The 24,704-nt window shown below is 39.0% G+C and overlaps 1 protein-coding gene across 1 annotated transcript in view; it reads right to left on the bottom strand.

Annotated features, from left to right (window-relative positions):
* Positions 1 to 24,704, bottom strand: part of clmpb (CXADR like membrane protein b) — a 66,281-nt gene that overhangs the window by 11,385 nt on the left and 30,192 nt on the right. The window contains exon 2 of the mRNA XM_079466562.1: positions 2,002 to 2,159. Within this exon, the coding sequence (XP_079322688.1) occupies positions 2,002 to 2,159 (158 nt within the window). The remainder of the gene's footprint in view (positions 1 to 2,001; positions 2,160 to 24,704) is intronic.

The following is a 24,704-nucleotide window of genomic DNA, read 5'->3' as shown; positions in this document are numbered from 1 at the left end:
TTAAAATGAGTATTCCTGAAATGCTTATTTAGTTTAATCCTGTCTCCTGAAACAGTATAAGTTATTTAAGCTGTAAAGGAACTTTAATTGTGCCGCATATCTATTATCTGCGCACGAAAACACGAAGCTATTCCTCTAAACCAAGCCATACCGGTCGTGAGAAATATGCTAAAGAGCAAACACAGCTACCAACACACGCACACACCCAAACACAGTTTGATGGTGACAGCCACCTCGACGCCTGCAGTAAAGGACTAAACTCTGATGTCACTACACATCAACACACCTGCGGTCTGGTCCACCTGCTGGAGCTGTCACAAGTCACTGCTCATCTCATACACACAATGACACAACACTCGCTGAAACTCATTTGCATCTCTGACAATACATCTGTGATTCGTCCCGCATCGCTGACAGTCGCATCGCTGCGTTCTTTGTGATATTTATTTATTCATTTCGATTACAACTGACTTAAAAGTTGCTTGAGAATAATCTTCAACGTATTTCGAGTAACACGGCATCTCTTCAAACGCTCGGTACTGTTATACGCTCATGTATACGACCCATCAGAGTCTCCGACATGTTACTAAACATGTCTTGACTAAATCTTGACAAGTCAACATTAACAGCATTCATCTGAACAAGGAAATGCTTTATTTATGACACTTAAATATTCAAAAAAATGATCAAATTGCCCGTCAAATGTTATAGTTCTATTAAATATTACATGTGACAAGGTATCGCAGATGATCGCAAAGATGAGAAGAGCAAAGACGGACCCACTTTCAAACAAAAGAGAGATCCTCTACTGTATATGGAAGAATCATAAACCTTTTCGCGATCAAATAATAAATCATTTAATCTGCAAATATGAAGGCTGTGACTGACACAGATTGTCTATCCCCTGACGAACTACAGAAAAGATATCAACATTTGAAGCCTTGTTACGACAATGTTAGTTTCACAGAGGAAGATTCTCGGATAAGAAATCGCTTTTATCTGGTTGTGTTTACTGCATGTGAGACAAAGAGAAATGAGGGGAAGTGTCTGTTCAGATCGAGCGTGAGAGAGAGAAAGCAGATCTAGATTTATTAGACCTGTGATGCATGCAGGAGAGGCGTTGCTAGCACGTCTCCAACCATGAAACACATCAGTCATTGCAACCTGTTTCCATCACACACTGACACAACTGTCAAAAACGAGATGTTTACATTGTCTGAAAGCATGTGGTGGTATGGGATCGCTAGAGTGGTTGCGTACTGGCTTAATTTAAAAGATCCCATACTGAAGCTACTATTCTATAGAGCTTCCTCTTTGAAGGTTTTGGAAATGTCCTACTATTATATGTTTAGCTACTTTCAAATTATCCTCTATTGAAGAACATACGCAATCGGTCATGAGAAAAGTTGGCAAGTAGAGTCCTTATGGCAAGCTTTTGAAAGCCATTTTTCAACCTATTTGTTACGGAGGAATTACATTATCGGTGTAAGTTGAAAATAGTAAGCTATTTAGCTACAAAGTGTCTCCTAGATTCTAATAGAAAAGTACAAAGATATTTCACGGTGAAAAGAGCTTTGCACCTATAAACCTAAAATAACCTTCAGTGTACAAAATATTGCAAGACCAGGGGAAAATAAATAGGAGCCCAAAGCCAATATGACTTTATTTATTTTTATGTTAATTTTACTTACATTTTGTGCTATTATATGTAGTGGCTTTTGTCTTTTAATTATTTATTTTATTCATTTCATGCTTTTGTTTTATAGCTATTTAAGTTAAATTAATTTTAAGCTTAAGTTTAGTTTTTATTTTCAGTTAACAGTGACTCATTGCAGTTTAGGTTTTACAAATGATATCTATAGGGTGATATTTAATCCTTTTTAGTTTTCATATTTAATCGTTTTAGTCTTGCTAAACTATAATGATTCCTTTCTAGCCTTGAGATGAAGAGAGAAATGATCAAAATACAAATTTAAAGATCAGAATTCTGAGATCGCTCACCACACGTTGTTTGACGTTAGGTTTCTGCAAGAGCCACTCGATGTCCAGCGTCTGCCCGTTCGACTGCCAGAACTGGTGATGGCAAGGCAACGTTGCGTTGTCCCCAACAACTCGCTTCATCTCGGTCTGAGCTCCGGCCGAGAGCAAACTCAACAACACTGTAGAGAAACACAGAAGCAGAACATTACAATGAGAATATACAATGCACTGGTGAAGGTGTAACAGACCAATCGCATTAGGACTTCTGAGTGAACTTAGACATCCATGTATTACCACAATTTATGTCTAATTTGTATTATCCAACCAAGAATCCCTACCCGACAATATTCCTTTTATTTTCACATGGAAATAAAGCACAATGTTTTTTTCATTTCACTTTCATTTCACTTTTCACAGTCCAAGTAACAGAATCATTATAATTAATCATTATTATTACCTTGGAAAGTTTGCAAATGCTGTCCCGGACAATTTGGTAAATTCACGGACATGTGTAGACCACAAGTTCACATTCAGTACACCCGGGCTTCGGTGAATGTATAGTTCTTCCTGCCACAGGGTCCCTGTCTAATTTACTGGAGGCTAGCTCTCATTGCCGGAGGCTTGAGTGGCATTATAGACAGGCGTCACAAGGATTTACGTACTAGTCGGAGTCCCAAGGGGTCCAGAAATAGTATGAGATGCGCAATTGGTTCCACCTGGCAAGAAGACTTTGCGGTGCAAACAATGCCGTTGCTCAGTCTTATACGTGCAAAACCAACAGATATTTATGGATCTCAGGCATTAGCACAACATTGCACTTAATCTGTTGTTGGAATATCTCAAATAGATGTGTACCTTTCCCTCATGCAACCGTTGCTAAAAAGGATGCCAGCGCAGCGATATAACCTGCTTGTGTAAATATTATGACATTTCCTCCTTTAGCTCGACAATCCCAGGGGAACGCACAGAGCACGCCAGGCTGGATTGCTAAGCACAGGCTTAGGATTGATAGACGTGCCGTTTTAAGTGCGTTTCGTCTGGCTCTGCTCATTTGGCACTCAACACGTCATGCTATGAACGCATGCAGCACGTGTCGCAGGAAAAGCCCAGGATGAGCTGAATGACATACAAGAGTGGCTGTCTGCAGCCCGTGAGACACCAACTGAGCCAAAAAGCTTGTCCTGCTGAGTCATGATACATAAAATCAACGCATCTGATTCAAGTTTTGATTTAACTGGAGATTACCAAGGAAGGTAAACATTTTGGAAACTTGTATAGTGTGTCTATTCAAAGACAGATTCCACCGCATCACATTATCTTTCAAACAGTACCTGGTGCCCGTTTGCATAACTGATGTTATGGAAATGTACATATGGTACCTGCAGAAGTTGTTAGGCATGGTGAAGCAGTTTAATGAGAGGACCGCATACGTTTCTTCAGGTTATATCCTGGAGACATTATCATTAACGGCAAGCTCCTGATTCAGCGCCACGCTCTCAAAGGACTCAACAGGCCGCAGGCGATGAGAAGAAATTAGAGAAATGACCGAGTTTCTATGGCTGTCCGTCTATCTGCACGAACTGTCAAACTAAAACCGCGAGTCAGCAGAAGAGCAGCACGCAGCTCCCCTGCAGCCAGCCCCGCTTCATGATTTTTTAATGCATTGCTTGCACCTTCCATCATTTGGTGTGATATCCAATGAGTCAGAATTGCAGGGAGAGAATTGCTTCTTGATTTGAGAATATCGCACTGCAAAACGAGACCCCAAAATACTATGTAATACATATTTGGCTGTGTGTGTAAATCTGTGTTCAAAAGATTTTCTCATTGATATTTACAAAAAATACATTAAACAACATTTAACTTTCATTTGCTAAGCTTATTAAATTACAGAATGCACCTCTTCGAAGGTCAAATAAGATTTTCCTTTTTATGAACCTAAATGACGTGTAACCTTTTAGGAAACAACCACGCCGATTCATTCTAATAGTCTATATTGAGGACAGACAGAAACAAGTGTGCGTGTCAGGCCAGAATGAATCTCCTGAGACCTTCTCTTTAATTCGCTCTGCCATTAAACACTTGTCTCTTGTCTGAACTTACAATGTATGATTGGACCAATTTACTCCTCGTTTTCTCTCTGCACATCGAGACCCAGAGGTGAGGGGCGCAGTCTTGGAATGTGTCTGAAGGCTCAGGTCTGAGACGCAACGTTCCTTAGCTTGCCGAGTCATTCCCTGCCGGTTACCGGTTACAGAAGGACATTATACTACGTCGGAACAGACTAGCAATAAATCAAAGAACACATTTTTATATGGTTGGCTTCATATGTTAATGCTTGTCTGTTTTATAACTTGAGGTTGTGGCTGAGGGTTTGGGAACTTTGTTTACTGTAAGCGTTTGAAGGATAAATAGAAAAGTCAATATTGGCAAGTCGGTAATGAGATATTGGCATACTGGTTCAACATGGTGCTTCTGCACGAAGCAAAACCAATATAATGGGGTTGATTCCCAGTGAAAATACACATGTGTTCCTTGCATTTTACATTAATCTACAATCTGTGCATTCAATTCATAGATTTGGTAAATTTGTTCTTTTTTCCAGGCAATCGAACCTACAGTCTGGGTGTTTTAAATACAAAACACATTTGAGCTACAAAAAAAGTGATTCACTGTAAGCGACTTTGGATAAAATCTGGTGTCTTGTTATAATAATAATAAAATGTAGACCGGACCACCTATCTCAAAGCATTTTCAGTGTCTGTCAATATACCTTGTTTTTTTTCTCACCAGCAATTTTGTTGCATTGAAGCCGTGACAAAGGTTTTTAAACTGAGTACATTTAGCTTGGTGAGTTTTTTACCCTTCCACCTCTTTTCTCAATTGTGTTGCACGCTATGTGTTCAAAGGGTAATTTATTCATTGTTTGAAATAAATTACATTAAAGGATATTTTGAAACAAAATAGATATATGAGATAGTTCTGAGAGGATGCCCTAGGGGGAGTTGTGCTCTAGTAAATTCATCCCCTTCTCTCCTGTACAACGCGGCACAATTGTACTCCAAACAATACCTCAACATCTCCCCTACCTCCCTCTGCAAACTGCTCTTTAACCCTTTAAATCCTCAATCTTTCCACTCGCATGTTTGAAAAGCAAGCGCTTCCACTTCTAATCACAAAATAAACAATGACTGCTAATAAGCAATAATCTAGTAGTTTAATCCGCATTGTTGGCCAACATGACAACGTCTAGACCAGCTGAATCTAAACTTGATTCCACAATATTACAAAGTAATCCCTATTTAACCCACATCATTTCCGATCTCTTGTAACACTACACCCATAACCCATGTGACCAATGTTTGACTTTGTCAAAGAAATACGTCTCTCTGCATTAGCAGTGTGCCAACCTTTGACCTCTAAGACAATTGCTCTAAAGAGCATTACATTAAGAACAGATCAAGTGGGGCTTATTCGTCTTAATGCCACTCGTCTTGTTATCCGTGATCTCCCGCGAGCCCTCCGTCTGCTGGGACTCGGGGACAATTGCCTACATGAAGTAACACACAATATTAAGGACTTCCTGATTAATTCAACACAAGAATCAATATGTGCTTTTAACTAACGGACGGATACAGCAGGCATTGTCTCACTGTGTTCTGGTCTCTAATGCATTCACATACAATCTGGAGGAAGCACATCAGTTTGTTTGACATTTACCATGTTGACTCCTTTATAAAAAAGGTCAGATTTGCTGGCGTCCATTGAAGCATGCAAAATGATCTTTGGAAGATGCTCAAATGTCGAGAGCCATGCCAGCTTTAGTACATTTGGCTATTAAAGGAATAGTTATGCAAAAATTAGGTCATCAATTTCTCACTGTCTTGTCAATACAAACCGGTTTGGGTTTCTTTCTTCTGCAGAACACAAAAGAAGATTTGGAAAGGAACATTGGCAGCATCTTTTGACTTGGATTGGTTTTGTTTCCATACAATAGAAGTGAATGGCTACGACTGATGTTTGGTTACCGAAGCTTTTCAGAATATCTTCTTTTGTGTTCTGCACAAGCAAGCCATACAGGTTGGAAGAGAATTGAATCTCTTAATTTGAGAATGAAATAGTCGTTTTTTCTTTTTAAAAGCTATTGTACCTTTATGACTTTTATAGATGAAAATTACATCCGCTGAATCTCTGAATGTTACACAGTCATTGATAATTATGTTACAAATAAGACAATTATTTGTACTGTAAATAAAGATTCTGGAGTATAATCTGTTCCAATGTCAAAAACACAGCCATTTCTGAATGACACGTTTTTTTCATGCTTTATTTTTATGAATGATGTTCTGTGAACATCGTACAGCGTGTCTACAAAATACACTCAACTCTTTATTTCAAATCAGAGAAAAAACATCCTAAAATGCCCTCTTTTAAGGCTTTATAAAGCTATTTCCCACAGCATTCAGTTCAAAACTCCCAACTCAACACTTTGGGAAAGTGATGCTGCTTTGCCTTTGTTCTGTCTTACAGCTCAACCGAACTCAATACATTTATGAAAATGAATTCATGGGCGCTGCTGACATATAGCACGCATCATCTTATTCTCTCTGACACATGATAATGTTCCGTCGCAGATGAGAACACACAGAAATATTCAGGCTTCTACAAGCTCTCTCACAAGGATGTGAGAATGAACAGATTCAACAACAGTAAGACTTTACCGTAGACGTGCACGTTGTTGCAAAATGTGAGTAAAAAAAACTTTGCTGTGGGTGGAGACGACACATTTCAATAAATGTGTCAATGAAAATTTGTTGAATCACGAATGATGAATCAGGTCATGGTGCAAGAATGTAAGATTACATTTGCATGTGCTGGAAATAAAACAACCATGAGTCTGGCGCACATATGCGAAATCTCGTGAAATTTACACAGACAGACTGACTCATAATTTATCTCACACTGAGATCATCTGTAGATTTTAATCTGTAAACAGCTTCTGATGTCCATCTTCCCTGTGTCTTAAATACACATTGCAAGTTCTCGTAAGACTCCAGAAGGCACAACCTTGTTCCAAAATATTTTGTCAGCTGAAATTTTTGCTATGTTACACACATTCATAACACACATATGCTGACTACTCCCCTTGACTGGACACTATTCCTTCAGATTAAAGATGGTCCTTTGATGGAATAATGAACCGTAATCCTTTTTATGGCTTGACTGCCAGGAGAGGAGAAAGGATCCTTGAGAAATGGTCATGGGAGTTGTGATAGATGAAATGCTAATAGTTAAGGGTGTAATAAATGGACCTTGGGTTGATCACCAAGTGTCCTGGTTAACCTAAGACGGTTCTAGACAACTTGAGGTGTATATATAACACAATATAAAACATGCTTAAATGAATGCTCTTCTGTCGCTGCTTTGGTTTAAAAAAAGGAAAGAAAACTATCCAATATACAGCATAATATACCAACATACAATATTAAATTTCAAAAAGATCAAACCTCAGGAGTGATAAAGTCATCCAGCAGCAATGTGAAAGACTGACAGCATGTCAAGACACAAGGGAACTGTGATAAAAAAATCCAGGTTATCACACTATTTCTTTCGTAGAAATATTACTGTTGTATTGGTTAAAAGTGAATATGAACTTGATTTCTTTGCAGTATTTAAGGTCTGAAAAAATACAGAGCATCTTTTCTGATATGATGACCTGTTTCTTCAGTTTTCATTTTCTGCAAATAAATGCAAATAGAAACAATATATTTATTTGAAATTCGGAAAAATATTGTTGGTAGTTTACAGAATAAAACAAAAATGATAATTTTACCTGAAAAATACACTTAAATAGTAAATAAAACAGAGAAATTCATTTTGAAATGGTCTCTTAATTTTTCTCTGGCTGTATTGAAACATTTAATATATATTTTAAAATAAACGGAATAATGGATTCTTAATACATTAAAATATTACAATATATTGAATAATACATACAGAATTGCCACTTAAACAAAAAAATATAAGCACTTTGTTCCAATACACGGTACTATTTAATATATTGCATCATATTTGTATTCCCATATGTTTTTGTTTCATATGGCTGTTTACAAGCCATTACAAGCCATCTTGTCAAGCCATTGTAAAACATGAATTGCAAGAGAGATGTTTTGTTTTTACTGTACATATTCACTGTTAACAGTTTGACACTGTTTTTGCAATTCTACTCGCCATTGATGCACATCACAGAAGTCCCTAGCAAAATTGTTTTATTTTTGGTAAAATGAACGAGATGTCTTCCGACTTCATATGGCTTAATGACAAAAACACATAAAGGTAATAATAGTAAAGACAATTCTCAAACGGAAACTTCACAAACTCCCCCGCTTCTCATTAAAACAACAAAAAAACAACAATGCTTAATATGGATTTAATCTGTATCTAAGAAACCACTCCATGTTTGTACAGCAGTGAAGCAAAGCACTCATCCCCCTCTGGTCATGGAAAACCTGGCTGTGCGGTCAAAATTCAACAGTTGTTCCCATCACAGGGAAAGCTTAGCGCACTAGAGAAAATAAGAGTTAGCTCTTACTCAGAAAGCTCACAGAAAAAATCGCATCCCATCATGCTTTGCAACGTTTCTTCCTTTTGTCTGTCTGTTTAAAACACAGATGTGCTCATGACAAAATGGAAAAGGGGCAGATCCGTCCGCCCACACCCAGTCACCCAGTCATTACTCTGACATATTCCTCAAAGTCGATTGAACGTTTTGAAATGGATGTTCGGCATTTACATTTTTATTATGCCTATGAATCTTTAAGTATTCTGTCACACTCAGAGACTAATCGTACCTTTAGGCCTGCAAAGTCATATAAAGACTGATCAACACTTTTATATAACAAACCTGAACCACTGGCAACACCAAACAGAATCGCAAAAGGTTCTTCAAACACGTCCTGCACTTTTTGGTTTGAGGAAACGTGGTAGCTCCATCCCAAACTTATCTGCTTCTGTATTAGTTGAGCTAGTAGTTGTCATTTCAGCTGTAACATATCATCCTTAGTGTGTCCGGTAGTGTCGTATAAAAACACAAAGGCTAAAAGCAAGAGTGATTTTGATACTAAACATTTGTTTGAATTGAAACAGTAAAATGGGCCTTGAATAGGCATACTCTCTGAAAATATGTAAAACAACAACTTAATATTTAAATTATATGTTGTATAAAGAAACATAAATGTTTAGAAGCTTTGTTTGGGTTCATGACATCAATGCCATTACTGACGTGCTGACATCGACACATTTTTAACTCTTAATGGTCCTAAAACTAAAAAAATATTTTCTTCATGCATAACGCTTTATTCGCATCTCATTTGGTTTGGGGAAAAACATGGTGTAGGCATGTACATGATTATAAGAGAGTGCAAAAAGTACATACACATCTATAGTATGCCCTTAAAGCTACAGTGGGTAAATGTGCGGTAGAAATATCTGAAGAATACAGAGCTGTAACCGATAGAAGAAAAATACATTGAAATATACTTTCGAGAAGCAACATATTCCTTTCATCTCCCTCTGACAGATAAGGCACATTCCTGCGGGATATCAAGACACCTTTGTTTTCAGTAAAGTCTTCATCTCACGAGAATGACAGTCTGTTATTTTCCCTGGGAGACGTTTCATTCTGTTAAAATGAAAAGGAAATATCCATCGCTGAGAGCTTGCTTGATGATGAAAAGCATTGCGCACATTCCTTACGTTTGGTCTCTCTCTCACACTCACGCACATGCACACGCGTCACTATAGGTTTATTTCTGACCAGGTCAATTAAACAGATGCTCTGGGCACACAGGAGGACAGTGAGGGAAGGAAAGAGACAGATATTCTCTCTTCTGCATACCCGTACATCCGTGACAGGCCAATTTATACAGTATAGGCTATATATTTAGAAATATTAGATATCTTTGTATGAGAAAAACAAGTAAAACTCTGAGAAACCAAACACACATTGCAAATACTGTATGCAAGCCTAACCATAAACAGTGAGTACTGAATTTAAAAATAGAGCTAATGGAAACTAACTTAAAGGAATACTCCACCCAAAAAGAAAATGCTGTCATCATTTATTCACCCTCAAGTAGTTGCAAACCTGTATAAATGTCGTTGTTCTGTTGAACACAAAGAAATATATTTAGAAGAATGTTAGCAGCTGACATTTCTGAGTTAGTCAAAAATGGCAGTCAAAGGTGTCCCAGAACTTTTTATTTTCCAACATTCGTCAAATTTATTCTTTTGTGTAAAACAGACCAAAATAATAGATGTTTTTACTACTATGGTAGTAAATGGTGCTCCAGAAATGTCAGTTGCCGACATTCATCCAAATATCTTTCTTGTGTTCAACAGAACAAAGAAATGTATACAGGTTTTGAACAGCTAAGGATGAGCAATTCATGACAGAATTTTCATTTTTGGTGGAACTATCGCTATAAGTGTCTTCAAAAATGACTTTCCTTCTATCACAGAAAGCAAGAGGAATAATGTCATTAACATTGTGCCTAACATCTCCTGATGGGTCACACAGTTTCAACTTTCAATTCAAGTCTAATCCTTCTATTTATGCTTGGGAAAAGACTCAAGACATCTCACATAAAACCCTTAAAAGATTTCAGATTTTTTACCATGAACTCAAACATTTGAACTATGATCTCCATGTCCACTTTATTATCCACTTTTCCTCTGCTTGTCTTATTTGTATCTACCTTTAAATACCCTGAATAATTCATAACTTTGGAGACAAAGCTGAGGTTTAAATGAAGTAACTGAAAATAAGTCTCTGAAGAAATAAAAACGTTACCTCGGGGCAAGTTCAAACCTGGCTACAGCACCACAAGAAAGTTTTGCTATCAAAAAAGTGAGGGCGGAATGCGCAAGAGAAAATATTACTAAACATCTCTGAACTTTTTTCCTGACTTCAGCAGAAACCGTCGGAAAATGGAGTCATTACCCAGCACAAACCCCCAGTCAATCCACTGACACAGACTGTTCTGTCTTCTACCTGATGTTTAAAGCCTGGATCTGTTCCACCTGCACTCAGACACAAATAAAAAAGGCCACCTCCCTTTTGTTTATCGATGTTGTCTCATCTCCATTTCTGGCTGGGAGGCTCTGCTCCTGAGCTGAATTTCAAGAGCGACCTCCCCGGATCGATACTTAAGCTTTTGTGCAGTTGGTCCCATTTTGCTGAAATCTGCAATTTTTTTTATCCATTATAGGCAATCTAGCTGACTTGGTGTATGAAGTGAAATTGTGGAATGTATCTGCGTCTCACAGCCATTGGTTGATGGATGCCCCATAACTGCAGTTGGCCAGAGTAAACGTGAAATACTATCCGATCCACACCGCACACTCCTGCTTGGTATTACGAGTAATTCAATACTCTGGAGGGTTGAAAAATGCACATCTGGCTTGTTTTTTATGGCTTATAAAGAGCGACATAAAAAGACAAGTAAATGCGAAGAATGGTTGTTCGTAAAAGCTAATCGAGGAGGGCTGGCCTGGATAACAACCGAATATTGATCATACTGTATATTGACAATGATTTACTGACAGTGTAAAATGAAGCAACATTGAGGATAACTTGATCACTGTAATGTGTTATTTACTATTCTAGAATCTAGAATTTGGTTGTCTTATTTAATTAACACTGCATATAGGAATTTATTGTGTGTCTGATATTTGACCTGTGTTTTGAATTCCATAACCTTTTATGTTTTACTTATAGTCATTTTTTTCTTGTACAGCTGCTTTGTAACAATGAAAATTGTAAAAAGCGCTATATAAATAAAGCTGACTTGACTTGACTTGACTATATGCGGTCATGTAACTTCCATATAATCTGTAATTTGGTTTATTTCGCAATATCTTATCTCAGGACTTTTGTGTTCTTCCGTTTTTTGGCTTAATTTGCACTTTTCAGTGTGTTCGTGTCAATACTCCAAAATGTTTATGTGAAATCCCAGAGATGTATTAAAGAAATCTATTACATTACTTTAATGACGAATGAGTTTTTTTACTATGCATTGCCCAGACCAGTACAATGTGTCATTTAGTGATAAAATATTGAGGATACATATTTTAAAACTGTATTTTACCTTTAGGCAAGTCGGAACATTCGACGGCGATGTTCGTAATGCACCAGAATAACTATATCAGTGATTCATTCAGACTAAATATCTCTAATATAGCTGTCTGAAATCAGTATTAAACAACATATGTCCAACCAAAATGACATCAACTTTAAATTGCAATAAAAATCCCTTTTTAGTTGGCTTCAGCTACTCCGTATGTTCACAGTTTGGTCAGCGCCTAATGAAATTCTGTGTAGAGCCCGCCAGGTGAATCAACTGATTTTTCGATTGACAACTGGCTCTTTAACTAGTAGGCCGGACTTCTTTCGTTACAGCTGTCCCCAAGCCATTGACAGAGACAGAGTTGCGACAACAGAAGATCAAATGTTTCGCCTGTCACGTGATTCATGGAGTCTTCAAATATTTCCAAGTTATGATTTTTCTTGTAATTCTTTCTTTCTTTCTTTCTTTTTTATTCATTAAATGACTTACATCTTTAAATGGGTTAAAAGTGGACCTCAATTGGACGGTTTAGCCACAGGGCCAGTGCCGATCCTAGATGTCTGGGGGCCCTAAGTGAACCATTGTGGGGCCCTTGTCAGTTAACAGTTGGTTTTGTAAGTCATTCCCTGTAAATGCTATTGAGCTTTAAATATTTTGTGCATGTACCCAAACAGTAGTGAAATAAACAGCAATATTGATATATTATTTGACTGTTTATTATAAAGTAAATATAAATATAGACAATCTAAAAGGTTTGCATCCTAGGTGACACCCACATGAACCCTGTACAGCTGGTTTTGTGACTGTGAGTGATTCCCTTCAAATGCTATTGAAGTTAGAAACGTGTATATTATTATGTAAATTTGGAGACAGCCCCTGCTGCTTTGGAACAACAAAGCGCTATAAAAATAAAGTTGAATTGAATTGAATTAAATTCAGATTATCGTTGGTCCAAAGTCAAACCAACTTTTTGCTGAGGATAAATATTGAATATGTAAATCTGTAGATGCATAATTTGGCAAAACTAAAGACTTTGAAAAAGTACAAAAACACATGGCTTCTTGTTCTTTTGGTAACGTTGGTGGCGTTTTTATTACGCTACAGAGACAGACGGCTAGCTCCGTTTTAAAGTCATGGCTATTATGTAAAGAAGCATCACATCAGGCGCATATCATCACCTGCCGCGCACTACATGATGTCCGAGTAAAGTAATTCAATAAATTAAGTATAAAAAGAGACATTTTTAAATGATTCCTGTAAAGTTGAAACCGCAAGTTGAGTCCGCAAATAACGCCTTGTTATTGTGTTTTGGATTCGGTGCTCAAGGGGCCCCCTGGTGGTGCAGAGGCCCTACGCAACCTGTGTAGTCTGTGTATAGGAAGGACCGGCTCTGCTCAGTGCCATGCGCTTGTAGTAACTTCCGGAAACAACTGTGAAGCTCCATGAACCGCCATCGTGTGCAAAGTAGCAACCTCGTAAAATAGTTCAAATCCCTGTGAGATTACGCTTCCCATTTGTGGTAACAATAATATTCATAATAAAACTATAGGCCGCTAAGGAAAACATGAACAACGGTGGTTCACGCTGGTCCAGAAGAACTTCCCGTTTGAATGTTTTTAACACTACACAAATGCTTGAGGAGAATACAACAAAGAGAACATTTACAACCAAATCAAAATATTAAACAAATATCTTTAAGATTTAATTATAAATGTAAAATTTAACCAGTGTTTACATGCGAAGTGGTCCAGGTCTTGAGACTGACTGTGTGACATAACGTTGCGTAATAGTAATGGCCCTTACCAATTATAAGCATCAGTGCCTGTTAGTCTGACTGGAGTATCAAACTTACTGAATCTTACCAGAAACTTCCAACAACACTAAACAAACAATCCCAAACTGCTCTCCAGGGTCTCCCAGAGTGCTCACTTCAGTCTGTGCATGATAGTTTTCCGGACTGGAGCGCTGGGCTTTGAAAGAACCGCAGAACATGACAGGGCAGTTCCAACGGCACTTGTCCTACTGATGAGGTATCAAATGAGTAAAAGACGGAAGACCAATCAACAACCCAACTGTCAGAGCGAGACGAGATGCAACTGTGAAATATTGAATCCGTCCTTTGATTCACCCCAGTCATGTGTGGATCATTTTGACATGACAACAAGAAGAATATTCAGGGCGCAGGAAGAAGCGTTGGGAGGACAAAAGCAAGCGAGATTGATGAGGAGGGTTCACTCAGAGAGTTTCAATAGCATCAGCTGAACCCCTGGAGTTGAAACGGTGTCAGGGCTTCATGTGTTACAAATATGAGCAGGTCTTTGATGCGAAGGTGGTGCGACAGGGACAAACTGCCACCTGTCCTGTCGAAGCAAAGCAGAGGCTTATATGAAGGTCCCATTTAAGCAGAGATGATCATTAATAGAGCACGTTGCCATCTGTCCTGTCAACTGCTCACAATACCAAAACTGCCAAATGTTTAACTTTTCCATCCTCTAGATTTGACTGCTTCCCTTCAAGCTCCACCATTCAGAACATAAAAAGGGAATTGAAAATGAGGACAGTTTTAACAGTTCATGAAAACAATTATTTTTTTATTAAAAAGGGGTTTAGAAAGTAACTTAAAAACAGTATTTGTCCCTCAAATTCAGCGTTAAAATGACAATATCCAAAATTTTGAAATGTAGATTTTATGCTTGTTCTTTAAAGTCTTTCCTTCTGTCTTCCACTCACTGACCCGTGCACACTCATCCATCCCACCAGACTTGCAAATGGCTCCCCCAAGTCCTGATAAGAATGCCCACGCGGCCACATCCGGAGGAGGTAAGGAGAGAAGATTGAAAGCAGATGAAGGAGGCGCTGAAGAGGCGTGTGTGTCAGCCTCATATTTCACTCCCTGAAGGCTGATTAAAAGGCCAGACCGAGAGATTTCAGTGATCTGAGCAAACTGCTGCTTTCTGACTGATGTCTCTGCCTCTCTGATTCCTCACTGAACCAGAAAGCCTCAGTCGCTCGAACACGCTCTCCTTCTCTGATTGGCCCTCTTGACCTCCCATGTCAATCCGGACGATAAAGACGTGATGAAATGGCCGTGACACAGGAATAGCTCATGAAAAGCTTTAACATGGCGGATGGTAAGTTTTTTTTTAGGTTTTTATCAGCAGAAATACAATATCTAAAAGAAGAGAGAAATACTTCACCCCAAATTAAAATTGTGCCATCATTTACTATCCTCTTTTGTGAGTCTTACTTCAGCAGAACAAAAAAGAACCAAACAATAGTGGTACCCATTGACTTATATTGCTTTTGTGTTCATACAATAGAAGTAATTGGGTACCACCGTTACTCGGTACCAACTTTCGTCGAAATATCTTCTTTCGTTTTCTGCAGAAGAAGGTCATTCAGATTTGAAATGTCGGATGAGGATGAGAAAATTATGGCAGAATTTCGCTTTTAGAGATAAAATAGTGTAATATAAAAAGACACACTTTCTTTATTGCCTAAGTGTACAGAATGTCTTATATTAATTGTATTTTCTAGCCAATTTTTTCTTTATACCTAATTCAAGAACAATTATGTGCCAGTGGGGTAAATAATAAACTTAATTAAAAATATATAAACCAAAAAATTACTCTTGGAACATGATAAAACTAAAACAATCTTAGGCTCTGTCCACACGAACATGTGTATTTGTAAAACCACCGTTTTTTCTTTGTGGTTCGGCCGTTCGTCTACACGCAAACACAGTACACGGTCACAGAATCCGAACTTTTATGAAAACTCCAGCCAGGATGAAGATTTTTAGAAACTCCGGTTTCAGTATTGTTGTGTGGACGGAGATTTGGAAATGCGGTCTTGTACATGTCTCGATTTACATTCGCTTAAATTAGCGGCAATTCAGCTGCATTTGCTTGAATTTATGATAGGTTGATTATTTTTCTTAATAAAAATACACAAAACATTATGACCCTGCTTGTATTAAACACACCCTTATTGCAAAACGAATAATCACTGCACACACACCATGCAAAAAACAGTAAAGAAACAATTTAAATAACATTCACGTTAACTAAAGTGCCTTTATCAACAAAAGAATAAAGACTGCACACATCGTGCAACCATCAAGCAAGAAACAAATATAAAAAAAACATTCACGACTATTTAAATAAGGTACCTGCCTTTATCAACAAAATGAAAATCACTGCACACATCGTACAACCATCAAATAAGAAACGAACGCAAAAAAATTCATTAAATGTGTTAAACACAATGTTCATGTAAGTGGTTTAGACTTTAAGTCTCATTTTGGCCATCTCATTTTTATGGTGCTCTTGAAGGTGTGCGTGTGACCTCCGGATGCTGCCACCTTCATCGGGCAAAGTGTACAGGTTGCCTCATTAACGTTTTCAGGTTCCCTGTTGGCATTGGGTTTAAATCCAAAATATTTTGAAATAGGCGCTTTTGCATTTCGCTTTGAAACCAAACCATCGCTTTGTCCGTTAGCTCGCCTCACTCTCCTCACGTGGTAAAAGATATCTGACACTTGCTGCTGATCTTTACTGCGACACTCATTCCGCTTACGCTAAATGAAGACGAGTTCTGGCTGGTTATTGTAGTCACTAACGGAATTAAGTGCTTTATTGTTGTAAAAAGTTAAAACGACGTTGGGGAAGGTGCCGCTGTGGTCAAGTGATGGAACCCGTAGGCAGGTTAAACATGGTGTATCACCGGTAACACCGAATATCGCAACAAACCTAGTGGGTGGGTTTTTTTAAACGAAGAAGGAAAAACTCAGTTTATAAAAATACCAGTGTACTTGTGGACTAGGCCTTACATTTTCATGAAATACCTCCTAAATCTAGTATTAATGCATACTAATTAAAAACAAATATTTTTGCAGGGCAGTCTATAGTTGTGCACTTCTTGCACTAAAAAAAGGGACTTCAGACTTTCCTGTCACAACACATTAATGGTGTTTTTTTAATTCATTGACGTGAAGGGGAAATGTAGGCCAAGGGGTGGAAACAAAGCGATGTGAAACTTCCAGGGAAAATAAGGACTGTATGATTTTTTAAAGAGTTTTTTTTCTACTAGAACGTCTGATTCTAAACCTAAAATGAAAGTCAACAGAACCATTTTTCATCATAAAAAAAGTGTGGTTATGAGGGGAATTGTCAAGCGTCACACCTCGCCAGCTTCTTTTCTTCTCGGAAAACAGAGCGTCGCCCTACGGGACACGTTTTCTAGCCTTGTGGCACAAAGTTCGACTAACAGACGTTCTGCAGTGGATGGAGCAACTCGGCCTGTTTTCTTCTATTCTTTACATTCCCTGAAGGACAGAAGAAAACAAATAAGAGTGAGGTCTTGTTTTTCCAGTCTGTTGGCCAGCTGAGGGCCGAGCAGCGCCTGCCACGTGTCCCTTTGTGGAGTCTGGCGTTTTGCCGAAGCCCTGCGCACACAGAACTGCAGATCTGGGGCAGGGTGGATGCAAGTCTTGTTTGCTGTGTTGTTCCACAGCCGACTGCCCCTCTGGGGAGGCACTGGTGTGTTTTTCCCCTGCTTTGGATCCAGGACCCTTTTTTCCTCATTTACTTACACAGCTGGTCGGAGCGGCAACATAACAGGCGCACCAGCCAGCAAGGCACATTCCCATGACATTGCAGCAATGTCACAATGCAGGCAAAGAAGGCACATAGATGCAGCATATACTGTACCTAAAGCTCACAAAACTGGGTTCAATAAAAGATTGATTCACGTTTTAATTCAAATGGATTGCAAGATTAAATATGCTGGGCTCAATTTAAATCTGCATACCTCAGTTTTGGAGACTTTTGCGTTTACCCAGAGGAACGCTGTATTGTTGACAAGCAATATGATTATAGACCCATACAACTAAGATGTTTTGCACAATGCAGATTATCTGAAGATATTGAAGTGTTTGTTGAAATTTTTCATTGCAAAATTTAAGGTCAAAATTTTGGCAAATAAGCATAAGAGGAATATACAAAAATAGCTGAAACCAGCCAAAGCCTTTTCAAACTGGTTTGTTTGCTGGTTTTCTATGGATTTGGCAACACAACCGTAAAGGAATTCATGATCATTTTAAGAGGAGATTAATTTGCATCAATTTGTACGATTTTGTTTGTACGTTTTGGTATAATATGCTTGCGCCCCAGTGATGTAAGGTTTGAGGTTAGGTGAGGTTTTCTGTATTACTTTTTTCTGATAATCATAAGTTTTTTTTGTATGATTCACATCATACAAATTAGCCATCTTGTAAAATATTGCCATGGGATATGGGACACTTTTCAGATGGTCAGCTGAGCCAACCGGAGAATCAACCCACGCACGAGATCATCCCTTCCCATTTCAGATCTGCACCATAATGCCCTGTAACGCCAATTCTTATTACTTAATATCAATTTAATTTAAAATAAAATGACTCTCTGTTATACCGACCAGAATTTGGTTTACTCATTGATGTGTGCACAAAACATGGCTCATAAATGGAGGGTTAATCACTTTAGCTTCTAAATAAGACCCCAGGCGTTGCTCTACCATGTGGTACGCTTTGTGCCAAACAAAGAGCAGTGCCACAATCCACAGGCCCTCGGAGCGAGATCCGTGCATCACTTCCATGCGCTCTTGATCCAATAAAGAACCGAGTTCCTCATGCCACCGAGCCAGACAGCGAATCACTGAAGCTAATGACTCATTACAACAGCTGAGCAGAGAGAGAAAGAACTTCCAGAAGTATCAGGCACGCATGTGGTTCCCATCATGCCGAGCACAAGGAAGCCCTCCTAATATTCTACCTGCTGGGAGAAACTGTTTTACGAGAGACTCGTTCCCACAATACGAGAGTTGGCCAATTAGTCTCCAAATTAACTTAATAAGACTAAAGACTGGTGATGCACCTTCTTCATTCTGCCCTTTATTTATATAGCTCTGTATTACAGATTGAAGTTTACACCTATTGGCAGACACTCCAAATCATCATTCAAAGTATCCAAATGGCATCATAAATTGTATCAGTATTTGTTCCCTGGCATTAAACTTGCAACATTTTGGCTTGAGTTCTACCAGTTGAGCTACGAAAAACTCTTTTAATTTCCGTATATGGTGAGGTTATGACATCTCCAGTACCATCAGGGCCTATTGCCAATGCTAACCAGCCAAACCTTGGCCCCCTTGACTTTCATTCATTGGGCAGAAGCTTTCAATCCTGCACGACAACACAGAGGAAAGATCGGAGAACAAAGCTAACATCTTACTCCATCTCCCACCAAATGAAGCTCTTGATTATTAATGAACGTGGCCCGTGCGGGGTGGAGGCTGCGTGCGGCAGAAATGAAAAAGAATACATTTACAGATGATTGCATTTGCCGTGCATTCCTAATGTTGGCTTTTGGGAGATTCCCAATCATTTATTTCTGCTTGTGTTGTTTGATATTTTGCGCATTATAAATCATACCTTTAATCCCCTGATTTAAATAAGGCTCCCTGGACTTAAAAAGCAATAGAAGATAAGAGCTTTCCTCTAGCTCAGTGGTAAGAGCATTGCGTTAACAACGCAAGGTTGTTGGTTAGATCCCAGGGGATTGCAGATACCTATGTAAAATGTATAGGAGAATGCTATATAAGTCGCTTTGGATAAAAGCTAAATGTAAATGTAAGAGAAACAGCAAAGTAAAAGAGAGGGAGAGTGTGTGTAACCTTAATACGTGAATACACGAGAAGGCATTGTCCTAGAGCCCTTCATAAATGAAATTTATTTTTGGCAACAGAATGAAGAAGTTAAATGCCTTGTATTTCACGCAACCGTCCAAGGGTAATGCATTTTGTCTAAAATAATGAAATAATGTGCAGTGACTAGACGTTAAAAGCTAACGTGGTGACTATTGGTTAAAAAACTAACCAAAACATGGCATCTTTGGACACAGTTGCCTTCCCTCCTCGGCTTAGACCTTGATTCTGCTGACACAATTGCTCCTGTCCTGAGATTAATGACAGGCATTTGGCTTCCCATATCCAGCAGAGGTTAAAAAACAAGCTCCTAGCAGAGACCCTGCAGGATGTTCTAGCAATTCTGTGAAGCAATGTCTCCCTTTTCACCATTTTCCATCAATATCAAATAAACAACAATGACCTGGTGTGCTTCGGAGATGTCTGTTTCGAGGGAGGAAATTTGATTTGGAGCGTATTGAAATGGCGATGACAGTAATATTCAATAATGTTTGCATGCTTGGAGATCTTCCCTATAATTCCATCATCTATATGATATCAGCATGGATGTACTGTATGCTGTCTATTACAAAGTCCAATAGAGGTTATTTCTGCTTGATATTCCTGACTTCTGATAATAGTGATTTTGTCCAGTGTTAGGAAATAAGGTGCAAGAAAACATGTTAGAACATGTAATTCCCCATGCAAACAGATTTTTTATGATTTCATCTGGAAACTTTTGAACGCCTCTATGTTATTTGCTTAAATATAATGGATCAAAGTACTGTAAATTGTTTAGGTGTGCAACATACATGAAATCAAGCATAGCAAAAAATGTTGCAGCTGAAAACTCTACGACGAATTCAACAATACAATATAACAAAACTACAAAGCATCAGTAACACACCTGCATATTTTACCATCCACCATCCTTTGCTTTTAGTTTTCATCCTGCGTTCCATTTAGCTTGGAATTCACTTGTGATGCCGCTTGTGGTCCATTTATTCTGCGCTCGCAGGGAGGCAGAAACATACACATCAGTCTCAAAGGATATTTACTAATTTATGATCAAATAGGTCGGTCGGGAGAAAAGAGAGGTGCAGAATGAGGAGCCTGTTCAAGATACATTCAGATAACTGAACTCTGGAGACTCTCGGTGTCTTTCATACTTTTATCACATCAGCAACACAGATGTTCACGTTCAAATAGGAAACAATATACGGTATAAATATGAAGGAATTTTCAGTATTCTGTTTTACAGTTGTTTTTAAATATATTTGACAGAAATGTTGTAGAACACAGGCACATAATTATTATTCCGTTATTTTCCGTTACATCATCGGGATATTAAGTAAAGATCATGTCACATGAAGATATTTTGTAAATTTCCTACCATAAATATATCAAAACTTTATTTTCCGCAATAGGTGCAGCACAATCGTGAGCAAAAATGGCCGTATGCACACCTACAAACTTTTTCAGCATCATCTTTGCTAAGGCAAGATTACTACTATATAAGCTTTCCTGTGGTTCAGTGGTTAGAGCATGGTGTTTGCAACGCCAAGGTCAGGGGTTTGTTCCCAGGGGATTGCACATCCTTAGATACGATGTATAGTACAATGCAATGTAAGTGACTTTGGATAAAAGAGTCTGCCAAATGCATACATGTAAATGTACTATAACTACTGCTTATACTTTATATCTCTCTAGTCCTCAGGAGGGATGTGAATATTAGAACATAGGAAATTGATTCCATTTTACCTTGGGCCAACATGTATCACCTGCTAACAACCCAGAAAACCATTTAAGCCTTTTGGCAATGCCTTAGCATAGCAACCACCTTGAACAACCTATAGTAACCATGTAGCAAAGCACTTTAAAACTGCAAAGAAACAACCTGGCAACCACCCAGTACAAACAAACCTAGTTTTGCATGGGCAAGCACCACATACATTTTCTTTACAAAATGTAGTCTACCAAATATCATAATGCAAGAAATTATGATGGATGTTACATTATGGTATCCCTATGGAAAACCCTGGACATTGTAGAGACGTGTCCACAGTAACAACACAGCAACAGAACTGCGCACTCCAGGGGTAATCTGATTTACTCTACTTTTCCTCATTTTGCTATATGCCTTGAAATCCTGCCAAACAAGCCTTCAATCTCATATTCCTCCCTCCTCCGGTCCTGGCAGTATCTGTATCACAAAAGAATAACATTTGAGTAGTTTTACTTTTGGCTGAGCATGCATGGCTGAGTCTACTTTAGGTCAGTGTGTGATCCAAACTAGGCCATTGACAACACTACCGGAAGGTGACTGGATGCGAGATATATGCTAGTATTCTCCTAAATGCTTACAGAGTTGAGTTTTTTTTGTCCATACAATGGACGTCAATGGGGGTCAATGTTGTTTGGTTACCAACATCCTTCAAAATATCTTCTTTTGTGTTTTACAGAAGTAAGAAAGTCATACAGGTTTGAAATAACAACAGAATTGGTGAGTAAATGATGACAGAATTGAGCTGTTTTCTTATAAGGTGCGCCGTGCAAGTCTATCTGTTCTCCATGCATCTCTGGCCCTGTATTAATCACACAGATCCCAGGGCACAATTCACATCATCCATATTCTCTGTGGTTTAGCCAGGCGTAATCTGCTCAGCAGTCCAACCAATGCTCTTGTATTTGTTTCCATCATTCCAGGCACGAAGAGCCCTTTAAATCACGTCACGAGTCTCCTCGCGTAGAGACGTGGCTGCTAATGGGGGCCTGAGAGGAGAGGCTTTACGTTACAAGAGACTCAATTTTCTCCTGCATCGTTATCTCACTTTTTTCATTAGCTGCCTCTCTTTTGGGTCTATTTCTGTCGTCCTCGGATCCTCGCTTACAACCCGTCTCATTTGTAAACATGCTTGCGCACCATTCAGTCGCTCGCTCTCTCTTGCCCTGCGTGATGCAGCTGACTTTGTGAATGTGGCTGGAGAAACATGTCTCCTCGGTTCATGCTCACAATCACGCTGAGATTACCCAGAATCCCCCCGGTGAGAACGAGGGAGACACGGCAGGCATGCTTTAATGAGCGGTCGAGGCTTCCCTTGAGCAAACACACACATACAAGCATGTTTATACACGTAAACGCACACACACCCTCGGCCACACACACCCCTGGGTAGACAACAACAGAATGATATGACCTTCAAGCCCCAGTCCCTTTTCTGGTGCAGATAACGGTGAGATTCTTGTAACCTGCCAGTCAAACACAAAAGTAAAGGTAAAAGCGTGAAGGGCAGCGTGAACTTGACTTCTTGTCATAACAAACGTATCAAACTATCAGCCACCGCAGATTCACAAAACATCCTTCAGAGAACACAGCCTAACTAAAATGAGATACACTAAGAAAAATACTGTATATAGCTCATTGCTGAAAAATCCACTTGCTTACTACCTTTGATAGACAATTAATAGCTTTATAAATAACTCAATGTTGATTGAATTGTTTGATCAATCTAATTTTGTCACTCAAAAATATTTTTGAGTAGCAATTACAAGAAGTTCATCCTAAAGAATCACCAGATAAACTCCAGATCAGGCATGCAGTCGCCCGGAGAAATACAGCGGGTGGACGTTCAGTGTTGTAATGTCACTGGCTTTTATAAGAAATTAATCTTAATGTCACTCCGCCCGCATACTTTGAATGTCAGCGCGGTTTAATTGGCTGCTCAAATGGCAGCGTTGTTTGTGTCCAAAGGCAACAGATGAGATGCGGACAAATAAGGAAACGTAAAAAATGTTGAATGGAATATTGAGCTTTCTAGTGTACAGTCACACCCTGTCGGCTGCCGGAGCCTGTGTTTCGCTGAAAAATCCAAAGGAAAATGTCACTGTGCTGATATGATTAAACAAAGGGTCACATGATTTTAATCGTATGCCTTTCGAGGCTTGACACAAATGTAAGAAGTCGGGTTTTCAGTATGTTCTTATGCCAAGCATGGCACTATATTTAGCATCATATATCATCATAATAATATATATGGGATTATTTAGCTGTTTATAGTTGGTGACATATTCACAAACAATCGTGAGTCACAATGAGTCAGTTTCCGACTCTCTCTGTGATACAGCATCTGTCACCAAAACATAAAGACACATTGTAACTTTATTCCATATAGTTTCATTTTGGAGGCTTAATGGAGGAGTATTCAACACACTGTACAGTATGTGTTGCCATGTGTCATCTAAAAAACTTTACTTACGTAACCTCGTTTCCCTGAGATATGGGAACAAGTACTGCGTAGCTGGAAGCTATGGGAAAACTCCTTTTTCTCTGATGACTGAAGCTTTTTCCAATATGGCGATGGAGCCCACCAAAGGGTGCGTGGCTTATGGCTATATAACCAGACACATCGCCGCAGTGTCCTCAAGGTTTCTTCGACTGAAGCGTCGACCATGCAGCTTGTAAGCACGGCCAGGAACGCATAATCGTTCCCGTATCTCAGGGAACGTTCCCTATCCATACTCCACTTGTACTGCGAAGCAGGATGCTATGTGGAACAGATACAATCTCGCCGTGTTACAAGAGGAACGATGATTCAAGACCACCCTGGGAACAATGTTCGGAGGCCAAGCATGAGCAGGGAAGCCCTGCCGAGCGGACACGGCCAAGCTAAGTGGTGGCCCTGTTTGGTAATCGTCCCAACGACCGTGTGCCAAGTGTCGCACGGTTAGAGCAACCGTAGGCCTGCAATCTATTCTAAGTCCTTAAGCAGAGAAGACCCAAGCCTGTAAGGCCAGGATATCCAGACTATAGAATCTGGTAAATATTGATGGCGAAGCCCAACAGGCTGCCGCACAAATCTCCGCTATAGATGCACC

Source organism: Barbatula barbatula, assembly GCF_947034865.1.
Source record: "Barbatula barbatula genome assembly, chromosome: 10".
Taxonomy (NCBI): Eukaryota; Metazoa; Chordata; class Actinopteri; order Cypriniformes; family Nemacheilidae; genus Barbatula; species Barbatula barbatula.
Note: the sequence above shows the minus strand (reverse complement) of the source record. Positions and strands in the feature narration are given on the sequence as shown.